The sequence below is a fragment of the Styela clava genome, chromosome 6 (assembly GCF_964204865.1).
Source record: "Styela clava chromosome 6, kaStyClav1.hap1.2, whole genome shotgun sequence".
Classification (NCBI taxonomy): domain Eukaryota; kingdom Metazoa; phylum Chordata; class Ascidiacea; order Stolidobranchia; family Styelidae; genus Styela; species Styela clava.
In genome coordinates, this window is record NC_135255.1 from 21599368 (window position 1) to 21623155 (window position 23788).

The following is a 23788-nucleotide window of genomic DNA, read 5'->3' on the forward strand; positions in this document are numbered from 1 at the left end:
ACCCGTGACTTTCAGCTTACCTATTTCGAAATTTTAGCTCACAGTGACTTTAATTTGTTTGAATTTTTTGAATAAAACTAGAATTTTTTTACAAGCTTTGAAAATGTAATAAAATTACAACAATATTCCCAAAACGCTGGATATTGATTAATTGACCCGTAAAAGTCATTGACCCATAAGATGTGATATTTGTTACCGTAGTTACGCCGCGAGAGCTCTGCTGGTTTTCGACTTTCTGAAAAGTCGTTTCGGTCCTTTCCTTTCAGTCGTTCCAATATTAGTCTATAACTTTCAAAAATGGATAAAATTGAAGAAGCGACGACGAGAGAAGAGGAAGAAGGCGAGGAGGAACAGGGAGAACAAGAAACCGATGTCGAGAGCAAAGTAGAAGAGTTGAAAGCTGAATTAGATGCCGCGATTCCACCAATTGTTGTTCCAATAAGCGAGTGAGTTCAATTTATTATTTTTTTTTCAAAGAAAAACTAAAAATACAATAAAGAAATTCCTACAAATATATATTTAAGCAGTTTGGATTATTCAAGCTATTCAGAATTGTGATTGAAAACTGTTCACTCCCATTTATAAAATTGATCAATTTGGCAGTGGCAATCATGATAAATTTATCAATATGGTGTGGCAAGTAATTTTTATTTATTTATTTTTTATTAACTACCAGTATGTAATTTTTCATGTTCCCTTCACTTAATAACTTCTAGATGGTTGTGTGTGTGGGTGCGTGTGAGCGTGTGTGAAATATTTCAATTATTTTAGGTGAGTGAACACGTACCACATCTTCTTGGCAAAACCTTCCATCTTATATACATTCTGTACGTTTTAAACCTTATCTAAGGTTTTGTTCGCTCTCCTGATTTCATAATCAGTTTTTATTTATTTATTTTTACCATTCATTTTATTGTTTTGCTGATTATGGAGTCGAAATAAACTTATACTTATACTAACTTCTTCTTTATGGTTAGCATGATATGCCAATTGCTGAATTGTAGTAGTAGGGTACAGTTGTTAGATTACGACATGCTTGTCTCTATAATATTTTAAATTGATAGCGACGTGGGTCAGTCATCACATATTCAAACTTTTTTTGTTGACGTTTTTATGCTTGAAACTTTATCATGAAGGGGCTATTCTTGGAATCAGAGAACTGTGCCTTACTGTTGTGTCATATTCATAACGTTATTTTAGGTTATGCAAGCTTGTGTTTTGTTGTGGGTAACTGCGCATGCAAAATTTTCCATTTATAAATTCAATCATTCATCTCGTGAAATGGTTATATAAATGAATGATTTCAACATCCTTTGTTTTGACCCCAAACCACCCTCCCACCAATCCCCAAAAAATGAAGATAAAATGTTCAATTACCGTCATCATAACATTGATATTTTGTTAATTTTCAGTGTCTCAGCTCAAATCCCAAAGTTTGATTTGTCAGAGTTTCCAGATTCGTACAAAGAAAACTCTCCAAAAGAAAAGTTAGTTCTGGAAAACGCAGAAAACTTTCGTCGGCAATATGTTCATCTGTTCAGAGATAGAAAACCTCTTTTCCTGAATCCATTAAATGAATGTGGAATTGAGGTAAATATTCTTACTCTTGGTGTCAATTGTGTCATCATCATAATTTTATAGAGTTTCGATAGCCCATGGCATCTTAGTGTTGTCTTTAATTTTGCTCAGAGATGAGTATATTTTATTCAGAGTTGGTGCATGTGACCATACTTTCAGAAAAGTGTCTTATAGAATGAAATAAATAAAAAAAAATTAACAATTATGTGTCAGAAGATTGTTGGTGTTCAACTCCTATGGTGTTCATCCATAAGTTCCCTCAGAACTAGAATTGGACTTCACCAAATTATTCTCCATCATGTATAGAACTGCTATGTTAAAACAAAAGTTTGGCGAAGACTTGTATTATGTGGAATGAGATTCTGCTTTTTTGTTTGCTACAAATTTTTCCTTTTAACAGAAATTTGTCTGTACTACGATGCGCCCAACACTTCTAAAATTCAAGGAACTTTATCACTGGCAAGGTTGTGCCGAGTTTGTGTCAGATTACATAACAATGATGCCCTTGGATCCCCCTTGTGACTTGCCGACAACTTTTTATTCTCCGACAACTATTTTGAAACAGCAAAAAGGTAGATTTCAAGAATTTTATTTTTAATCTATATGTGATACAATTTTGATGAAAATCAGAGATTGCTAAGATTGAATAATTTGGATTGTTTGTTGTTTTAGTAAAAAAGAATACACACCCTGCGGCACATCACAATGACAAATTGTCTAAAGTTGTATTTCCATTTTTTTTTGGCTCATCATTCAATTTAGCCATCGAATCAACTTTTCTCTTCTCTGGGATAAATACGAAACCAGGTTTAAAGTCACAGCATAGTTTAATTTAAAAATTATTGAAACAGATTTTCATACTTTTTCACTCTCTTTATGCCTACCTCTCTGAACAAGGCTCTGTACATGCAGCCATTTATATTCCTTGATATAGAGGGAGCAAGATTGTGACCTTCAATTTTCGAAAAGGGGGTTCTGACATTTTTAATTGCAAAGTTGGTGCTAGTTGATCCCGGCCAGAGGGTCTGGAAAGCATTCCAAGCTACGGAAAATTGGTATGTGTGATACAGAAAAAATACTTTTCTTTGACATTTTAAATAGAGCTGTTCCAATTTCGAACGTCCCCGGTAGGAAGTTGATTTCATCTCAGAGACTAATATTTGTATCTGTTTTTTATTTTTTTTCGATAGGAAATTGTTTCGACTTTAGCAACCTTCTTTGTCTCTTTCTTCTCGGAGCTGGTTATGATGCGTACGTTGTCAGTGGTTACGCGATAAAAGAAGTTTGTCTTTATGATGAATCGAGGGAGATTTGTCCTCTGTTAAAGAAAAAAGAAGAGGTATAATTATGTCGTATAATTAGCGAGTTATTAATTAATCAGTGATGGTACACGTGGTGTCACTATAGAGTCACGAATCGAGACCGCAGTTTCAATTCATAAGTCTTCAATCTCCGACCGATATTCTCGTTTACTGTTTTTTGAAATTTAATAACCTTGCCTCACACTTTGATTCCTTGCTTGCAACAGCCAATGGTCATTGAATCTGTGCAAAGCACTTCGATAGTTTTTTATTCATCTATCTCAATTGGTCTGTTAGACACTTTCGTATGTTATGCGTTATCTCACGAAAGCGAAGTTGAATCTGCTCCAAATTTTGCATGTGCATTCATCATATCTCGGACCAGAAGCCTATTGATTTTGGATAAATTATGTCATATAATTAGCGAGTTATTAATGAATTAGTGACAGGACATGCGACGGCGCTATTGAGTCAGAGCGAAGGATACACGCCAATAGATTGATAAGTCGGCAGTCTCCAATCGCTATCTCGTTTTAGTATCGGAGACTGGATTGTTTTCAGCTGCATAAATGACTGCCATGACTCTAGCAAGCGGTACAGCAGAACAAAAAGGTTTGGCTACGGACTTGCGTAGTTTGACATCTTGAAGTGAAATGGAATCTCCCCTGACACTTCAATTCTTTGCTTGCAACAGTCAATGATCTGAGTCAGGGGTGTGCAAACTGCGGCCAGCGAGCCAAATGCGGCCCGCAGAGAAGTGCTAATTAAGGATGGTGCACCCTAAGCAAGTTTTTAGTTTAGTTAATCTGATGCTTTCGAGCAATCCTAATCTTTTTGCGTCGCGAAGCGCGGCGCCAAGCATATACCAGTACCTGAGTGCCACTGTCATATTAGCATAACTGGCTAGCCTGTTGGAATATACACACACAATGTCATAAACACATGTTTTTTACTGGAATTATTCAAAGTCGGTGCGGCCCGCGACTTCACCCAGTTACTTGTATTCGGCCCCCCCTGTAAAAAAGGTTGCATGCCCCTGATCTAAGTAAATCTGCGAAAAATATTTTAATGATTTAAATATCAGAGACTGCTTGTCTGTAGCCTTTTTCAGCCTCAGAAACGAATGGAACTTGCAGCACATTCCAAATTTGGCGCTTCGGAAGCATTCGTACCAAGATGACGCACATCCTGAACAACACTAACCTGGTACACATGCTATGTTCAGGTTGTGCGCCATCTTAGTACGTTATCTTCAGGTGCACCACAAATTCTACAACAGTCAACAGTCACAAAACATTTTCGAAGCGTTTTTTATCGATAAACAAGTAACCGATTCATTGATCTAAATTTCTCAGGTCAAAGTTGAACCTCCAAAACCAGAGCCGAAAAAATACGCAGTTCGACCTCCACGCGACCTTCGTAGTAAATTCATCATAAAAATGGAGGAACGAAGGAAAAAACAGGAAGCTGATGAAGAAGAAAAACAAAGAATAGAAGAGGAAGAAAAAATTAAGGTGAGTTTATTCAAGCATGTCTAGGGTCAAAGGTCACAATTTTAACAAAAGGGTGAAAAAACTTTAGCCTTGAATAGGATAGAATTGTTATATTTGTCAAGAGGTGAAAATGATAAAAAGGCCTAATATTATGGTTTACGCTTACCATGGCCCCATACCATCGGTTTGGCGCAGTGTGCTATAATTGTAGGAATACGCTCACCACCGCACCATGTGTGGGTTTGCACGATCTAATCGCGTGGAGAATAATTATGTGCGAAAGGATTGCTGGACTCTTCGCCGCCTTAGGGTGGTCTTCTTCTACCCAGGATAAATATGTAAATCCTATCCTATCAACCAGTTTCCAGTTTATGTCGGGTATGGGATTAGTCAGCCAGTTTATTGCATGTACGTTTTCCATATCTCAATATGGATTATCTTATTACTATTTTCATGCATTTATCCGTATTTAAATCAATTTGTACATCAATTCTTGCATGCTGAAAAAATAAATATCTGAATCTCAATCTGCCCCACCACCAGTATGGACTTAATTCCTTCAGAAAATCAAAACCAGAGATATTCTAGCCCTTTCAAAAAATGCTCCTCACATCAGTTGGGGTTCTGCAGAGCCTTGTTCAGAGTGAAAACTGACCTTTGACCTTTATCTACATTTTATCAGGAAGCAGAGAAACCTCCTCCAGACCCATTATACGGACTCAGAGTTCATTCTTGGATCGTGGTCCGTGGTGGAAAAAGAGAAGTACCTGAGGACTTCTTCATTGAGCCATTCACTGGTGAGTTACTGGTTCCTTTTTTTTAAAAGAATTTTTTTCGAAGCTTCGTCACATGCTTTCACACTGAAGTACACAGGATTACTAGAAAGCTAAAGCTACAGATATTGGGTGATGCATCACTCTTTACACAGAAGTAAATCTGAATTTTCTTTGAGAAAAAGTACATGCTTGGCGGTGTTAAATCACTTGGCTAATACAGACAGCCCCCAAACTTTTATTAGAACTAAAATAGGGAAAATCAGAATAAAATTATGGCCTAACCTGATACACATACTACGGTAATACCAACAAATGTATAAGGACTGGAGTATTTTGGTTTGTCATTGCATACCCAATTGCTCCTATATGGTTTGAATAGTTCGTAATGTGTGCATAAATATTATTATCATACTAAAGTATTATTATGATACTGAATAGACCTTATTCATTAAAAACCCATCCTACGCGCAAAAAGAAAAGTGATTCGGAATTATTCGAAAATCAGCCGAAAAGGTATTTGAATATTCGGGTAGGTCTTTCGTTGAACGCCAGTTGTGGTCCCGGTACCGGTATTCCAGTATTCTGTTATCACAAGCAGTTGGAGCGCATATCCCACAGAGCACGACGCGTTGGCAGAATCTCATGGTCTAGTGAGAATGACGTCATCGGAAACACCGCGCTCATTAAAATTTTAATGAACGGTTATCAAAAATCTTGAACATGTTTATCATGATAAAAATATCCAAATAGATGTAAAAAATATTCTATCCTCAAAACTGTTATACAATGTATACACGTATACAATGAAAGATATCTAGAAAATTACAAAAAATGCAAATTTCTGCTCTGGTGATCACATTCCCCATAAGAGCTAATGTTAAAAAAAAAATTTTTATAAGAGCTAATGTTAAAAAAAAATTTTTCACATCAATTTTCTTTTTGCGCGTAGGATGGGTTTTTAATGAATAAGGTCTATTAATGAAATTGGCGGTGTTAGGAATACGCTCGCCACCGCACCTCTGATTACCCTAACTGGGTTGTGCTGGTTTGAATCCCATGAGGGGGTTAATTATGTACGAGAGGATTGCTGGACTCCTTGCTGCCATAGAGTGGTCGCGTAATCGCTCGTTATTGATTTCCTCCACCTACAAGTCCATCTGAAACAAATAACTGGCTAACTAATCTCATACCCGACATCGACTGGTACCCGTCTTTCCTCTACCCTGGTATAAATATGTAAATCCTATTTATCGATTCTTGAGAAGCTACGTTATTTGAAAGGGCCGTAATTTTTCTGATGTGGCATTTCCTACACAATTTATTTCACCCTGGGTGACGTGGGGTAACCCCTCCCCTTTCTCGGCTATATTCAACTCAAATATCAGTCACATATTGATTTTATTCATTTTTTTTTTTCAGGAGTTGCTTATTCTCCCAGTTCAAGCAAATTTCTTGGGATTGAAAGTGTTTGGAATCATCTGAATTATTGGGCGAATATGCAGGAATGTTCTAATGGATGCAAGGTAGTTTCCCTTTTTTTTTCAAAGTGAGAAAAGTTTGAAGTGAAACATATATATTGTTATATTACGCCGGTTGAAATTCACAATCGACTGCCGGCTTTTGGATCTGGCCATGACCATTCAAAATAAGAAGCAAAAAAATGTTTATATTGAATACAATATGTAAAATATTCAATCATAATATATTAGTTATGTCCCAACCGCTGTTGTATTGGGTACCTTGAATATCACATCTCACTGAACTACAGTAATCTCACATTCACATTTATTCACCCAGTTCACTCATTCATTTATTTTCAGGATCTATCCTTCGAGCTCACAGACACCACCAAGTGGGAGTACATGTTTATCGGCAGCAAAGAACCGGGTTTAGAGATCCCAGATTTGGAGGATGAAATCGATGATTTTGATGACCTTGATGAGGAAGGAAAGGACGATGAGAAACATCTGGATATGCCAGCTTCCTGGGTCAAACGAATCGAGATTTCAGAGAGAGATTATGATTCTAGGTTCGATTGGACTAATTTTTTTGGAAGCTCCCGTAGTATGTGCCCAAGATGGCGCACAACCTGAATATAGTACGTGTACCAGGTTAGGGTTCAGGTAGTGCGCCATTATGGTGCACATACATCCCGATGTGTGTGCTCCAGGAGTATGTGCACCAATATGGCGCACAACCTGAACATAGTATGTGTACAAGGTTAGGGTTCAGGTTGTGCGCCATCTTGGTGCACATACGTCGGAAGCCCTTTTTTGTGATCCGTTCTCATTCTGAACAAGGTTAAAGTAGCCTGGTTTATAAGAAACTTCGGAGCCCCAGAAGTATGTGTACCAATATGGAGGTACCTAATTTTGTTCGCCTGCTTTACATCAGGTTGTGTAAAGAGACTGAAATCTATGGGCAGGGGGTATATCTACTTGGCTAACACAGACAGTCCCCGAACTCAGAATAGAACTAAAATAAGGAAAATCTTAATTAAATTATGGCCTAACCCTAACCTGGTACACATACTACGGGAGTACCGAAACTACTGTATACTGGTAGGACTGGACTGTCTTTTTGTTTGTCATTGCATACCCAATTTGGGTGTTTATATTTGAATTATTTTTATCGCATTGTATATTGTTTCCCGGGGCATCCTATTGCGGGGCTGTGAAGTTTGGGGGTCAGAGCATTCTCACCTTAAACTTTACCAAACTAACAAAGAGTATCGGTGCGAAAGAAGAGCATGGCAGTTTCTCTATCAACGAATTTTCTTTGGTTGTGAGAACCTGCATCAGGCAATTTCGCCTTTTCTCACACAAAGTCTGAATTTTTCAGGTGTCCTCAAGGCAAGAAGACAATTTTGTACAAGAAAGCAAAACTTGAGAAGTACGCTCCTTATCTACTGAAAGAAGGGTTGATTGAGAGATTGACAGTGTTCAATAATAATGAATGTAAGTCGATTTTCATTATGTTTCAGGTGGAAAAGCACCGTATATAACAATTATTAACGCTACTTTTACAATACTCTTCCGCTTCGCGAGACAGAAATTACAACTAAATTGGTTGACATGGCGATCTTTGCCGTATTTCGGCGTCTCAGGCGAGAATGTAATATTTGGACATCGCCATTTTGTAAATCACTTTTATCTGCAAGAATTCAATCAATAAGTTTTCAATTTTCAAAAGATGGAAAAGATTGAAGCTATTACTTGTGTACCATTGATTTATTACTCTTGATTACTAACCAGATGAGAGGCTGTGAATTGCCTTATAAACAAACTGGGTTATCAGCTTTGCTATCTGCATGTCTAAATATAAAAATCTTATCCTGATGGAATATAATTGGACTGAAAATCTAACCACTTAGCCATCATACTTATGTACCTTTCTCTTGTACTCAGAATTAATTAAGCTTCCTGTGCTTTTGGGGAATAAATTGGGTGCCAATCAGAGGGGTATCCAGTAATTTTCAATGGGTGGTTCTGAAATCTCTAATTGCCAACTTAGTTTGCCATAACAGCTAGCAGGTCCAGAAAACTTGGGGTTTAAAGATCTCCAAAGTTTAAAAAGCATTTTAAGCTTCGAAAAAAATCCTTGTGCATGATACAGCCAAACTGGAAAGCTTGCGGTAGTATTGAGGCATGGTAGCTCTTCACATCTCAGTGGATAGTCTCGCAGAACTTTGCTCTGAGTGAGAATTGTATAAAATTTTATTGTCACTCCATCTAGTGACAGACCTACAAAGGGTTGAAGAGCGTTTCGCAAATCGCGAAGACAAGCTCAAACAACGCAAGGAGGAAGGTGGCATCATCACAGAAGAATTTGTTGAAGGACGCCCAAGGTCATTATGCGAACATACATTCAAAGCAAAGTCACCAAACCCTGAATCAGAGAGAGTCATGATCTTTTATCATAGTGCAAGGTAAGAGTGATTATCTATACAAATTGCATATTTTGAACCCTTAATCACAAGTAAATCATCCCTTCAAAAGTCAAGTCCATGCATCTGTAAACAAATATTTGGCCAACTAATCCCATAGGTGTCGCTGCTTGAAGACCTAACAAGGTCCCTCACGACTCCTGTCACACAAGTAACATTACTAGTATATTTATTCCCTGTATCAATTTTTTGTGCGTTTGTTGTTTTTGTGACAACGAATAAATGATTGACTGGTAACCAGACTAGAGGCCGTGGTTCGCCTCGTGATTAAGCCGTATCATTATCTTTCTCATCCCCGGGATAAATATTTAAATCTCTTCCTAAGAGTTGCGGGTTTTCTTAAGCAAGGTTCCGAGCCCTTAACAGAAAATTGAAAGGGTACTAATAGAACAGTTGCATGTTAGATCAAAGCCCTCAACTAAAGGTGAGAAGACTTCTGATAGAAGAATTGCAAGTTGCCACCAACACATTAAGAGCTAGCTATATACGAGTTCTCAACTCTCAATACGAGGTTTTTCTTTATAAAGTGATAAAAAAAGCAATGTTCACTCAGATTGAAACTGCCTGGCAATGACGCCTCAATATATTATAATCCAAATATTGTTTAATTTTTTACCATAGCCCAGGGCACAGACCGTACATTTTAAATACAAGTTTGCTTAAACAAGAATTAGATGTCGGACACGGGAACGTAGTATGTGTACCAGGTTAGGGTTAGGCAATAATTTCAGGTACAAATACTACGGGAGTCACTTGGTTAGTCCCCGAACTCGTAATAGAACTAAAATGGAGAAAATTGGAATAAAATTATGATTCAACCCTAACCTGGTACACATACTATGTTCAGGTGCCCGCCATCTTGTTTCACATACTTTGAAAGTACCGTGGAAAGTACCTCATCGTATTTTTAGAGTTGACGGTTTATCTAAAAGAGAAGAAACTCCAGCAGAAATGAAAGAATATTATGAAAACAGGGAAGATTTCTTGTATTTCCGACACATTATTTTTGGGAAAAGAGTTAAAAAACTAGCACCAGCTGTTGCAGAGGGACCTCCAAGGCCTATACTGGTAAATCAAATCGGTACTCCTGTAGTATGTGCACCAAGATGGCACACAACCTGATAACCCTAACCTGGTACACATACTATGTTTAAGTTGTGCGCCATCTTGGTGCACATACTACGAGAGCACCGTTGAATCAGGGAAGAGAATTTTAATACAGGGTTGTCAGGGAGTGTGTAACAGTGTAAGCACACACAACCATATTGCTGTTAAGCCCCTCATTCATATTTGAACAAAACACATTCCAGATAAAGAAACTAACAGTTAATGCTTGTATCTCTGTAATATCGTACACATGAGAAGTAAAAGAAACTTAAAAGTCATCTTCAGACATGAATTGGCCTTCAGGGTTAAAGGTCACTACTATATTACAAGGCTGCCACAAAAAAAAACATAAATTTGTTAACAGACAGATGTTCAAGTTCAAACAAAACCAAATAGTTTACTCTATATTTACAGGAGTAATTAAAAAATTTATGGGTTCCATGTTGTTTGGGACACCCTGTGTTTATGTTTGTAGAGAAAAAAGGTTTTTAAAAAAAGGGTCCGACCACAATTCCTAAGATTGTTAAACATGCTTTCATCCTGGTTTTACCACACATGTATTGTGTTTGTGCAAATTAGTTCAGCGGTTCTCAACCTTTTTTTGGCCTATTTTTTTGTTGCGCAAAAATTATGTGGCTCATTAGCTTTTTCATGCTAGGAAAAACTATAAAAAAAACAAAAAAAAATTTCAGCAAAAATAGACACTTCAATAATAATTAGGAAAAAATTACCACCTTGTAGCTTCATCATTCATTGCTACTGCCATTAATATTATTTCTACTTTCTTTCCCCAATTATATTTATTAGAAAATCCTATTTATTTATTTTATTTTCCTCCACAGAGGATTTCAGAATATTTCCATCGCAACAAGGACATCTTGGCGAACGCAGACATCGCAGAAAGAATTTTCATTTTATCCGAAGACAAAATCCAGCTATCTTTTCATCGTGAGAACGAGAATATAACAATGTCGACTCGCGAATTTTTTAAACCCCCCAACGCAGAAGAAAAAACTGGGAATCTACAGTGGACACCAGATATGACAGCTACCTTCCAGGTAAAAACAATTCTACTATGTAAATTCTTTTTTTACATTTCAAATGGGGGCTTTCCGATCCCCCAAAATCCAATCTGGCTCTGCCCCCGTTCTGTAATATGTAGTGCTGTAAGTGTCGCAGCCTGAAGACCTCTTGAGGTCCCTCGCGACTCCTGTCACACAATTTGAGTTAGTTTTCACTTGTATTTGTAATATTTTTTCTATAATACGTTTAAATTGTGTTGACGAATAAATGATGAATGATTGATTGATAGTAAGAATGAAGATAACTTTACCAAGTTAGAGAGAGAAAAAAGTTTGTTGCCACAAAACACAGTCAACACTATTGTAAACATAATACAATAACAAAAATATTGAGTTGCTACCCCTAAGAAATTATCTTGGATTGAGAAATTTTTAAATTACTGTAAAACTACTGCGCTCACTGTAAGAAAATTGTGAGTGCGAAGGTGCCTCGCAGATTTCGCAAATAAAAGTGGGCGCATGTTCACTAAACGCTGTAAGTACCTCTAGTTGACGTTGCACAAACATTTTTGCATATGTCATTCCTAACCCCCACCTGACTATGTCATCCAAAAACCACTTCACTACGGCATCACAATCACGTAATAGAGCTTGCCAAAGCAAAGCTACGATCGCCCGAAATAACATTTCCGAGATCTCTCTCATATTGGGATCGCTACAATAAGAGACATAGCTTGCTTGATTTCGGGTGATCGTCTATTTGCCCTATCTTGTTATTGTGACGCTGTAGCGACATAATTTTTGGATGACGTAGTCAGGTGGGGGTTAGGAAGGACATATGCAAAAATATTTGTCCCACGCCAACTAGAGGTACTTACAGCGTTTAGTGAACATGAACTCACTTTTATTTGCGAAAACTGCGGGGCACCTTTGCACTCACGATTTTCCAACTGATTGACAGCGTTTAGAGAACCTGCCCAAAGAAGTTTTTTGTTTTTTAATAGTAACACTGAGCTACTACCGGTAAATCATGTATTCCTGACCTCAACTGGATAATTACTGATATTCTCATTTTGAGCATTGTCGTTTTTTTCTTTTAAGGGAGCTTCGCACAAAAGATCCAACGACTAAGCCATGTTAATATTGTCATTCCTTTCAGATCGACACTCACGCTTCTCCTTCAAAACACTTGGCCGTGTATGATCAACTGGTGGAACTAATACAATTGGAGCAAAAAAGCATTCAGGTGAGGCTTCTATTTATTCTCCAGTTGTAATGAGAAGACTGGTATCTTCATTGTGTGGTGTAGGTCAGCAGTTCCCAACCGATGGCCGACAGAGCAGTTGAAGGGTGGCTAGGCGGAAATCTGATTTTACTTTCCCTCTGTAAACTATCCCTTCTTCCTAGTTTCAATACTTGATAAGGTTATTTCACTGTATTTTCACTTTGTTGAGCATGAACTGTTTGAAAATAATTGGATCTGGAATCTACTTATCATAATAACGCTATAAATACCACTGGAATGATAAAAAGGGGTGAGTGCTAAAAACACCTGGAAGGTGGCCACAAGCCATAAAAGGTTTGAAACCACTGGCGTGGATATTCATCACATAATTCATAGAATTCATGAATCTTGATATTAGCCTCCAATTAATAAGTTTTACCCCTTGTAAACCCTCAAAAATCGATAACAGTCGATCTATCTAATGCCTTACTTCTTTATAGCTGACTTTTATAATACCCTTTATATTTAAAGCTTGTTCGAGCATCTGAGGAGGAAGTACGTGAAATTCTGCTTGACAGACAGCGGGAAGAGATGGCTCATGAGTTGTCTATATCAGTCTACGACACAGAACGAAACGAGAAAGCTAAGAAACATAGAAAGGAATTGGTGAGTTGTTAATTAGCTTATATTTATGTCTTTTATGAACTTACTTGTTTTTTGCGCCTTTCTTTTTCCTTAACTGTGTTGACTTCAATTGTTATAGTCAAGTCATGGGGGGTCATCACTTAATAGGACCTCACAGATTTATAGTAATCCAATTTCATTTTGTTATTTTTTAAGTGTTCGCCTTGACACTTTGGTAGCCTCACAAAAATTTGTCATGAGGTTCACAAATTGCCCACCCCTGCCCTAACAGATAGGCCATTACTCCCCGTTGAGCCACTATACTTATAGAGGGACAGATAACTTTTCAATTCACCTTCTTGGTACCTCTGTACTAATTTATGGGTGCGATATTCTAGCAGTTAATGCATTACACTTAACTATGATTCTATCCCCACTGTGGTAATTTACATTGCATATTTAATTTTATCTGTTTACTGGAGACAGTAATATATATACTGAGTCATACTTGGTATACTTTTCATCTGTGAGTCATGTTTTGTTGGTGCTTCATCATTTCCTTGTGTACTGCTTCAAGGTGCTGCTAACGTTTAAGTGAATTGAAGTGTCTGTGATACTTATGGATTTGTTTGTGAAGTTATAAACTAAACTTAACAACTTACAATAACACCAGCACACCCAGGGTCAAATAAGTTTGGAAAGCAATGCCGAGACAGAGAGATTCTAGTTCTTTCAAATAAAAGTAATTAAATAAAAGTATTCTTAGATATATGGTGTTAGTATTTTCCATCTTGTTGTCATGTAAATATCGCCTTTCTCTTAACTAATGGACCAATTGACAAACAGAAGTTTTCAGTGGACAAAGAATGTATTTTTCGCTAGTATACTACTAATTGTATTTATTTTAAAAATTTCTGTGAAATTCGTTTTTTGTGTGTGACTGTGATGACATCACCATAAATAAAAAAATTGCGCTACTTGTGGCGGTCCCGCATTCGCTTCAGCGATTTTATGGTCCGCCAAAGTCGTGAGCACAGGGTACCGTGGACTCTGTGACATACTGTATACCCGTACTACTTTGTGTTCATATATATACCAATCGCTCGCCTTTGCAGAGCCTCGTTCAGAGCGAAATGTGTGGATAAAATATTTCCCTTTTTCCAACCAGGAAATCCAAGCCCAAGAAGAGAAACTCAGACGTCAAGAGATGGAGATGGATTATCTTGCACCGTTCCTGGCCCAGATTGGTAACCCAGACAAAATCACGAAGACTCAAGCGTTTAAGTTGAAAGAAGATTGCATGGCCGACTTGAAACAGAGATTGATTGATAAAGCTAACTTGATACAACTTAGATTCGAAAAGGTAATGAGTTCAATGCATGATTTATTTAGAGGTGGGAATTCATGGAGATATTTGTGCGACTTGAGGATGAAAACTTAAACTTTGACCTCTGGGTTTCGTTGTAAATTGAAGCTAAATATGAAGCCTGACCCGAAATTCGGGTCGGATCAAGCCTGAAATGTCAATCATTACTTTTCTACCGATGTTTTTTTTTTAAATATATATATATATTTATAAAAAATTTATACTAAAACCATGTGTGGAATTCAAAGAACTCCTAAATAAAATATGAAGTTTAGGGTTTGCTTCGGGCTCGGGCCTGTAAATCCAGTTAATTAGTCGGGCTTTGGGCTGGATCGGGCTGGAATAATTGGGCCCGATCTTACCTTTATTTTGCACGCAATTAGGAGTTGAGCTTGTTATTCCATATTAAAGGTATTTTGTTTTAGAGGTATTTTTCTTACATTGAACATTCCCCTAAAATTTCAAACACCCTCTCTAATTTTGAAGTGTGACCTCTCACTTCGATTGTATTTGAATATCCATAAAGTTGATTATGATCAGCCAAATATAGGGTACTCCCGAAGTATGTGAACCAAGATGGCGGACACCGTAATGTATTATGTGTACCAGGTTAGGGTTAGGCCATGATTTTATTCCAACTTTTCTTATTCTAGTTTTATTACGAGTTCGGGGACTAACCAAGTGACTCCCGTAGTATTTGTACCTGAAATTATGGCTAACCAGGTACACATACTACGTTTCGGTGTCCGCCATCTTGCTTCAAATACTTCGGGAGTACCAAATATAGAACACAATTTTAAAAGGCAGAAATAGTTTTATCACTAAAAACTGAATATCTTCAACCCCCCAAATTTGGAATGACCCCTGAAGTGAAAAGCTGGGGAACATACTGCGAAGATAGAATGACAACGGTGTTGCCATGTGTTTTCACAATACTTCAACTGTTGTGCATCTAACACTGACATAGACAAACTAGGGCTCGTTGGGTACTACAATCTGGCCCATCTGATGCGACAACAATCAAACTAAAACCAAATTTTTATGTTTAAGCTATAAGATACCTCTAAGAATTTGTTGAGATAGCGATAAGATTTAGTTTTGGCACGAAGCTTACTTTTGCTTTTGTAACACTGTGAATATTGTTCATAAAATGTCACTTTTTACATCACACTTTACATGGCCCGCCAGTCTAGGTGGGCAAAATTTTTGGCCCTTGGCCCCAAAACCTTGCTCACTCTTGCTCTAACCCGTTCATTACACCAAAACTTTTTTCCATCCACAGGAGACCGGTGAACTCCATCGCAGACAACAGGATTATCAGCAGAAACAGGTTACCATGACGAAAGAAGATGAGGAAGAATATTTTAACTTCTGCTCAGAGGCTATGTTCAGAATTCACATCTTGGAGCTCAGGCTTAACAGGTAATGAATATAATTTGACATGGAGAAAAAAGTTGATAAGAAGATGAAAAGAAGATGAATGAAATACAACTCTAGTCTGGTTACTAGTTCATGTCGGGTGTTGGAATATTATTCAGAATTCACATCTTAAAGCTTAACAAGTAAGAATAGGATTTTCAAAGAGAGAGAGTGGTACAAATGAATTACCATTGATGTGTTCCATACACCGTATTCAGACCGTAGACAACACCCACCAAAAAAAAAATGAAAGTCAAAAAAGGAAATTTGAGACAAATTTTACCTCTAAATTACCCCTAAAAAGGGGTAAATAGGCCATCACACTCACTATCTTGAGCTCTAACTTGTCTTTGGTTTAACGACCGCCTTATAACCATCGTGGATTGGTAATCGAATGAGAGGCCATGGTTCGCCATTTCGGTTAGATGTTAGAAAAAATGAAAATTCCAAGCCACAATAACAGAATTACGCATGTTTATTACTTATCGATTTTATTGGTAAATATGTTGATAGGTGTTTGTCTGTCTGTTAGATGCACACGATATCTCACGAAAGCAATATAGAATCTGCTCCAGATTTTGCATGTGCATTCATCATATGTTGGACCAGAAGTCTATTGATTTTGGATGAATTATGGCGTATAATTATCGAGTTATTAATTAATTAGTGATGGGACACAAAGTGTCACTATAGAGTACGAGCGCTTTTTTGGGAGATCCCCTTACTTTCAATCGATAAGTCTTCGGTCTCACCGATATTCTCGTTTTACTTATTGATGACATATATGAACTGGTCACTGGATAAGAGGCCGTTGTTCGTCATATGATTAAGCGTCTTATTAGCCCGGGAAAATATGCAAATCCTATCCTTCAGCTCAAATGCACCTTTTCTCTTCTACAGGCACAAACAGATGGCTCCACACAAATACATGCAACTCGAGTCAAGACTGAGAGGAGATCAGAGACTATCAGGATTCTTTTAAATAAACTTTATTCTGTGTATAGTATAGTTGATATAAATTTGTGTAAATGTTTTCAAATAAAGAAATATATAGAATATAATATAGATTCAGATTCGGATATCTGTTTTTGTTGAACAAAAAAAGAATCAGTGCGTGAACTTAATGCTTCAGTGAGCTCGCAGACAACAAAGAAATTGATGACTTGGTGTCTTAGAATATCGATAAAAACTACATGGGGAAATCCATGCAGCAACAGTGGATAGGATAGGATTTACATATTTATCCCGGGGGAGAGAAAAACCGATAATACGGCTTAAACATATGGCGAACCACGGCCTCTCGTTCGGTTACCATTCCATGTCAGGTATGGGATTAGTTAGTTATTTTGGGAGCATGGACTTGATGGTGGTGGTCCTCTCGCACATACCGTAACTATCCCTGCCTGGGATTCGAACCTGCGAATCCACGCTGAGTAATTAGAGGTGCGGTGGCGAGCGTATTCCTAACGCTTAGCACGATGAGCCACACCGCCGACTAGGAATACGTCAATATCATATAAATATATGCGATTAATTGGAGTGGTATGTTTCAAACTACTGTTCTTTTCTATCTGCCTTTGTGATAGTGGATCCATATTTCCTGAGTTCAAGGACATAGCGGTGGTGTGGCGCATCCTGCTAAGCGTTAGGAATACGCTTGCCACAGAATCTCTGATTACCCCGCGTGAGTTCGAAACCTGTGGGGAATCATTTTGTGCGGGAGAATTACTGGAATCCTAGGTTGGTTCATGTGATTGCTGGTCACTTACGGTCCATGCATCTCAAAACAAAATAACTGGCTAAATAATCACATGTCCGACATGGACTGGTAGTCGGACGTGAGGCCGAGGTATTACCATACTATAGCAAAAATCAAAACAGCTATTACGGGCCATTGAGATTTGGGAGGTTTACTAGATCCGGTTCTTTGGATAAGTATAAGTTAATTTCGACTCCATAATCAGCATGACAGACGATAAAATAGTTGATAAATGAAAACTGATTATGGAATCGGGAGTGCAAACAAAAGGTTTAAGATTTAAAACGTACAGATATAAGTTGGAAAGTTTTGCCAAAATAAGTGGTACATGTTCACTCACCTAAAGGTATTAAATTGATTCACGCGCACACAATCACAGAAATATTAGGAAGTAAGATAAACGCGAGAAACTTATTTAACCCTTTATATATATTGAGTCATCGAACACTTGTGAATTATGTCTATACAAGTGAATATGGATGGAGCTGACCCTAATACCGCATCATATCACGCTTCCTTCAGTCAATATCGTAAAAAAAATTGTGTTGACTATTATCATAATTTTACTTTCATTCATAATTGTTTTTGGTCTCGAATCTTCCCCTCCCGAATTTCTGTCCTGTGTGTGTTGTTTTATTTGTTGTCCCTTTTGTGACATAACGGAGGTCAAAATATATTATCTTATTTAAACATTCATCTATAATGAGACTTCTGATGCTTTCGAATGTGTATTGTCCAGTATGTGCAATCAACAATCGCTCTGAACAAGGTATGAAAAAGCAACAGAGCCCAAAAACTTACTATGCCAAGCCCCAAGCCGGCAGATGAAGATAGAGAGCAAAAGATAGTGCAGACCCAATTTATCTGAAAGTTCAAACTTCGCCATACTTAATCCAGAGACAATGCATAAACAATGTTATGTAACATTTACGCTTGAACAGTTATCGTTGCATAAGCGATTGATTGACAGATCTCCCGCAGCGAAACACGCGAAAATCAGGCGATTTTATCGTCTTACGTCATAGTGAAATAAAAGTTACGATGCAAAATGTTATTTTAAATTCTCAATTTTTGCATATGTCACTATATGCTATTATTTTGATACTTGAAACTTTAATTAAATGAAATTTATATAATTAAACTATTGAAAAAATATAATTTTTGTTAACTAATTTTTTTATTTGCTAAAAAAGCGGAAAATCTTAACATGAAGTTTAATATTACGTATCGTAACTTCAAATCTAATTTGCGTTTGCTTCGCTCTTGCGGATTGCGGATTCGTCGCTCTTGCTATTCCTACAGTATTTAGTCAGCGGAACAGTCGCTTTGCAGTTTGTACCTGGATTTTGTTCATTTAATAACGTTTGTGTGAAGGTTTAATATTATTTAATCATGAAGCTGTTCCTGGTTTGTCTCTTGTCTGTATTTGCAGTTGCTTCTTCAATGAATGTGAAATTTAAAGATTGTGGTAAGCTTCAAACTTTATTGATTTAGGTCTGTAGGTGGATATAGCCTATTTTATTTCGACTCATCGGAATAAAAACTGATCAGAGGGAGATTTATTTCCACAAAACATCGTTAAAACACGCACAGAAAAGATAAATATGAAAAAGCTAAAAAGTGAACCAAACATGAAATAATTATTTTGAAATATACGGTATCCATTGAGCATGTTCCCCCACTGAAGGAGAAGCCAGTTTTTTTCCAATCTTTGTGTGTTTACTGTTCTTTTCTTTCATGGATAGGATTGGGGGTCTAGTATAGTTTAGTACCACAAGTACTTCCAGTGGGTGTAGCATAACGAATTTCGCATATGTTATTCCTAACCCCCACCTGACCATGCCATCCAAAAGTTACGTCACTACGACGTCACCATCACGTCAGACCGTATGGCTCGCCAAAGTATAATTACGATCGCCCGAAAGGGCTGCTGCACCGCCGATAACGAACTCACTAAAGCCAGCGATCTATATCCTATCGTGATCGTTGTGACGAGAAAACGAGAGGAATAGCTTGCTCAATTTCGGATGATCGTCTGCGCATTTCGGACGTCCATCCGCATACTTTGGTGGGTCTTATTATGCCACTGTGACGTCGAAATGACGTAATTTTTTGGTGACATAGTTAGGTAGGGGTTAGAAATGACATATGCAAAAATTGTTGAGCCAGACCAACTAGAAGTGTATGTGGTACTAAACTATACCAGACCCTAGGATTGGATTCACAAATTTATCCCGGGGAGAGGAAAGCCCTCGTCCAGTTACCAGTCCATGTCAGTGTGGCCATAGGAGGGATTCAAATAGCCGCTGGTTGTACCCTTACGCCCATGCACCCAAAACAATGAGCTAGCTAACTAATCCCGTACTTAACATTGACTGGTACTTAGAGAAGCCTCAGTGTGCCATATGGCAAGCTGTCTTATTGGCTGGGAAATATCAAATTCGCATCTCTGGAATTAAAGGAGATATGCCAGTCAGAACCATAATTTGAAGCTAATACCATACTAATACAATTATGTTTTTTCATCTCAGGTAGTAAACTTGCAGAAGATGTGGTGGTTGATGTCAAGCCTTGTACTGCTGAACCATGTTCCTTGAAGCAAGGCTCAAACTACACCATCTCCATGTCGTTTACTACAAGTAAGTCTAGAAGCTTTTTCGAACGAATTTTCCCAGAATGTAGCGTGACACAGTTCTCTAATTTCAATAAATAAATTTTGAGACATCAATTATAATGTTAAGCACAAACCTCTCCTTCGAAAGACAGTCTGCTGCATCCATATTGCCACGAACCGACACTACGTAATAAACTAAAAGAAAGCGCAATCTATAAAATAAAAGTCACTGTTGAATTTCTTATAAAAAAATGATTCAATTTACTGAAAGAAAAAAATTGTTACCGTAGCATTCGAGAGTTTTAGCAAAAAATCATCATTGGGAGGGAGGGATCACATAACTGCCAAGGCGTGTCACGATTGATTTAAATGCTATACCAGACATTTTTTTTTTCTTAGACAAATAGAGAGCCTTATGTTTCTTTCTTCGACAAATAAAGAGCCTATGTTATTAAACCAGTATTTGAGACATCTTGACAAGGGAACCAACTAAATGGCTTGGCATGCCACCTGTTGCACACCCCTGGTTTAACTGCCAGAGCATTGTACCCACATTCGGAACGAAAATTTTTTATTTTTTTTTTAGAAACTATGGTCAGTGCAATAGGTGCAAAAATATACGGCGTCCTAGGCGGTGTTCCTGTTCCTTTCCCTTTTGACCACCCTGATGCTTGCGAGGATTCTGGATTGAATTGTCCGTTGCAAAATGCTACCAAAGCTACTTACACAGCAACGTTGCCTATCAAATCTGAATATCCTGCGGTAGGTTTTGATATTAATACTATACTACAGTGATCTTAAAAAATTTTAGGCCGAGTCCCATTTGGAATTTGTCAAGTCTCACGCCCTACCCTCAAAATAACTAGGTAAACAATATTCTACAAATAACAGATAGTAAGATGAAAGTGTGTTATATTCAAAAAACATGTTGAAAATGTAAATAATGAAGAGATGTAAATATCCAAAATGCGGCGGCAAGATCAAATATAACAAATATTTTTGTATTTTTAATTAGTTTCACGACCCCTCAAAATTTTCTACGCCCATCCCCCCTCCCTCACATTGTGGAGTGCGACCCCTCGGTTTGAGAAATACTGTATTAGACTTTCTTGACTATATATTCAAACATCTCTCTATTGTCCATATTTCAGATAAAACTCTATGTCAAATGGGAACTAGTTGACAACGACAAAGAAAACAGCGGCCAAGACCTGACATGCGTGGAAATACCTGTTGCAGTTGTTGCCTCTAATTCTGTCGAACCACAGCTCGAGTTTGGTGCTCATAAGGTTAAAGTTGTTCGAAATGGAAATGGATATTGGTAATTCATTTGACAGAATATGTGTGATTTTTAGCAGGATGGGAATAAAATTAATATTACAGTGAATTGAAAATAGATTTTCATTGTGATTTCTCAAATAGTAATTGCAATGGGAACATATTTTTTGTGATTTATGAAATGAAATTTTCAATAGGAACATTGTTTATTATGATTTATAAAATAGGAATCTCATTGGAAATTTTTTTTTCGTGATTTCATCTTAAGTATAACAGTCTTTATGCATTTTTGTTGTATCTCATAAAATCCAAACCAAATTACAATAAATGGGTTCATTTTCATCATTAATGAATTCGCTTTTAGTTAGGGATAAGATTCGGCCCACTCTGCTCTTGATGGGCAAATTTCAGGACAGAGTTTGACTTTTTATTTTGGCATAATAAGTGTTTTTTGTGTGTGTGAAAAGTTCATAGCTAACTGGCAGAATTTTTTTGTTGGTTTTGTTCGTTCAACCATTAAATCTTTACATCTTGTATGCAATTTTGTATTGATTAGCTCTTTCATTTTCCCGTAGTTCATTGAATAATTAATTTGATATTCTTGTGTTATTTTTTACAAGCTGGAAGTGTCACCAAGTAGCAATACAATTTAGGTATGTTTATCAACTTTTCATGGTTATAAATTACACCCAGAAAACTGTGAAGCAAGAATATGACATTATACAAAAACTAAATTAAAAAAAGCTGAATACATTCTGAGATAATGCTTTCAAATATTGATTGTATAATATATTCAATCAAATCAGTGTTACTTTCGACTTTCCAGCGTTTTCAAATTCATTGAAGGGTGACACAATAAGCGGAACCCAGGCCATTTGGAACATATTGTATGGATTCTGCTTTTTTTGCGTCACACTGACTTATACATGTTTCACGACCCAATTTATAATACCTTCGATATTTTTAAACATTATTTCAGAATCTATTAGGAATAGTCATTTTTTTGGTTTTGGCGATCAATAGTATCCATTTTCAATTCGTGAAAACATGATTTTCTCTCAAATATTGGATAAATGAAGCTTTCGACCATCCCCGCTTAGTATCGTATTTGTTAGTTTTTTTGTGAAATTATCAGTATATCGTGATTCAATGCCAATATGATTGAAATTTTTTTTGATGAATAAAATATCTGTATAAAAATTAAATTAATTTTGTGTTTCTTGGATTTGGTTGAGCGGATTTAGGAAAAGGGCTTGAAATGAATAACAAATCTTTGTTCTGTAGTGACTATGCAATAGCATCTCGTGCTCTTTTATCGGAGCGCCCGAGGTACCAAGATGGCGCATAATCTGAACATGGTATGTGTACCAGGTTAGGGTTCAGGTTGTGCGCCATCTTGATGCATATACTTCGAAAGCAAATAGGCATTAAAATGTTGAGTCATTCATCAGTATTTACTTGGCAAACAAAGATAACAATATGCAGGGAACGTTAATTGTTGGGTCACCTTTATGATGATATAATAGAGGTGTATCATGACTTTATAGGACCTCTTTCAAATAATAAGGAAGTTAAAAAATGGATGATTGAATGAAATTTTTTTTAAGATATCACAAACGTATGGCTTAGTGGTCAAGAGCGCAGCCAGCCTAAAATTGGGGGGGGGGGGGCTATTTTTTTTATATAATGACGTAATACGACACTTTCTCATGCCTTCTGCTCCGAACCAAGCAAGATAAAGCTGCCGCTGAGCAAAATGGTGTCTGAATAAGCGTAATAGTTTATGTCTCATTGCAAATGCCACAAAGTTGCATTTCAAAAAAATACGTTGAAATTTTTTTTTATATGTGGGATGGAAGACATTTGTACCCAATACCGATAAGGAGTAGTCAGTGCAAAACGTATTACGCACTGTGATTTCAATTTTGCTAAACGAGAACATCGACTTTCTGGCAACGCAACATGTGACCGGATTGCAAAACATTCTCACTTCAGTCCAAAGTTCAATAATTTGGCTCATCGCCCTATTATATCAAATGTCAGTTCAAGCATGCAATTCAATTTATAAATTTCAAAAAAATGGTTTGTTGATACGTAATAAAGCATTCTGTCTTTTATCACGCGACCGGCGCTTTTCGTTTCGGTAGCCGAGACCTTAAAAGACCATTTTAAACAATTTCTGTACCAACAAATCCTTTTATTTCTGCCTATGAAATAAATCAAAACCGGGGGCATTTCAAGGAATTTTCAACGAGGGGGGGGATTTCAAATTGCCAAGTA

General features: G+C 37.2%; 2 protein-coding genes across 2 annotated transcripts; both read left to right on the forward strand.

The window, feature by feature from the left end:
• The first annotated feature begins 223 nt into the window (after positions 1-223).
• Positions 224-16924, forward strand: LOC120331570 (dynein regulatory complex subunit 7-like). The gene is made up of 17 exons (XM_078113570.1): positions 224-446; positions 1413-1590; positions 1979-2150; positions 2769-2917; positions 4235-4393; positions 5055-5169; positions 6568-6671; positions 6969-7177; positions 7990-8105; positions 8884-9076; positions 10006-10162; positions 11044-11259; positions 12383-12469; positions 12980-13114; positions 14241-14435; positions 15721-15860; positions 16758-16924. The coding sequence occupies exons 1-17, from the start codon at positions 298-300 to the stop codon at positions 16837-16839; spliced, it is 2556 nt and encodes an 851-aa protein (XP_077969696.1). The 5' UTR covers positions 224-297; the 3' UTR covers positions 16840-16924.
• Positions 16925-18907: 1983 nt separating this feature from the next.
• Positions 18908-22713, forward strand: LOC120331562 (NPC intracellular cholesterol transporter 2-like). Its single transcript, XM_039398658.2, has 4 exons — positions 18908-19084; positions 20148-20255; positions 20817-20992; positions 21382-22713. The coding sequence occupies exons 1-4, from the start codon at positions 19009-19011 to the stop codon at positions 21553-21555; spliced, it is 534 nt and encodes a 177-aa protein (XP_039254592.2). The 5' UTR covers positions 18908-19008; the 3' UTR covers positions 21556-22713.
• Positions 22714-23788: the final 1075 nt, after the last annotated feature.

Bases quoted from the DNA above. Each gene is read 5' to 3' on its own strand.
- LOC120331570 (XM_078113570.1), top strand. From the start codon at position 298: ATGGATAAAATTGAAGAAGCGACGACGAGAGAAGAGGAAGAAGGCGAG. The intron at 2,151-2,768 runs GTAGATTTCAAG...TTTTTTCGATAG, and splicing joins TATTTTGAAACAGCAAAAAG to GAAATTGTTTCGACTTTAGC. The intron at 6,672-6,968 runs GTAGTTTCCCTT...ATTTATTTTCAG, and splicing joins AATGTTCTAATGGATGCAAG to GATCTATCCTTCGAGCTCAC.
- LOC120331562 (XM_039398658.2), top strand. From the start codon at position 19,009: ATGAAGCTGTTCCTGGTTTGTCTCTTGTCTGTATTTGCAGTTGCTTCT. The intron at 19,085-20,147 runs GTAAGCTTCAAA...TTTTCATCTCAG, and splicing joins TGTGAAATTTAAAGATTGTG to GTAGTAAACTTGCAGAAGAT. The intron at 20,256-20,816 runs GTAAGTCTAGAA...TTTTTTTTTTAG, and splicing joins CTCCATGTCGTTTACTACAA to AAACTATGGTCAGTGCAATA.